Source organism: Penaeus monodon, chromosome 23 (assembly GCF_015228065.2).
Source record: "Penaeus monodon isolate SGIC_2016 chromosome 23, NSTDA_Pmon_1, whole genome shotgun sequence".
Lineage (NCBI taxonomy): Eukaryota > Metazoa > Arthropoda > Malacostraca > Decapoda > Penaeidae > Penaeus > Penaeus monodon.
In genome coordinates this window covers 39,762,921-39,763,193 of record NC_051408.1, presented here as the reverse complement: position 1 = coordinate 39,763,193, position 273 = coordinate 39,762,921, and the positions used below count along the sequence as shown (strand labels likewise).

Sequence of the window (273 nt, the reverse complement as noted above, 5' to 3'; positions counted from 1 at the left end):
GGTGGACTGCTAAGATATTTTTAAAAAATAAGCAAAATATTACTTAATACATACATCATTTACACATAAGACTAGTGTTCTTTAAAACGTTACCATAAAAGGGCTTACCAGAGCGCTCAGAGCCATTATGATTTTCCTTTGCTGTTGCAGACGAGGAGGAAGAAAATGAACTGTATCGGTCTCCGCTTTCTTCAGAGTATTTATAGGTCGCCTCCCACAAGGGCACACAAGTTCTGAGTTACCAATTTTTCTTTTTCTCCTATCCTCCATTAC

The 273-nt window shown here is 37.7% G+C and overlaps 1 protein-coding gene across 2 annotated transcripts in view; it reads right to left on the bottom strand.

Annotated features, from left to right (window-relative positions):
* The window catches only part of LOC119588042 (glycine-rich cell wall structural protein-like), a 4,384-nt gene that overhangs the window by 766 nt on the left and 3,345 nt on the right, over positions 1–273 (bottom strand). The window contains exon 1 of one of the 2 annotated variants that reach the window (XM_037936740.1): positions 109–231. The exons of the other annotated variant lie outside the window; for it this stretch is intronic. Within the exon in view, the coding sequence (XP_037792668.1) occupies positions 109–126 (18 nt within the window). The 5' untranslated portion in view covers positions 127–231. Of the gene's footprint in view, positions 1–108; positions 232–273 lie in introns of those variants that run through there. 2 annotated transcript variants of the gene reach the window in all.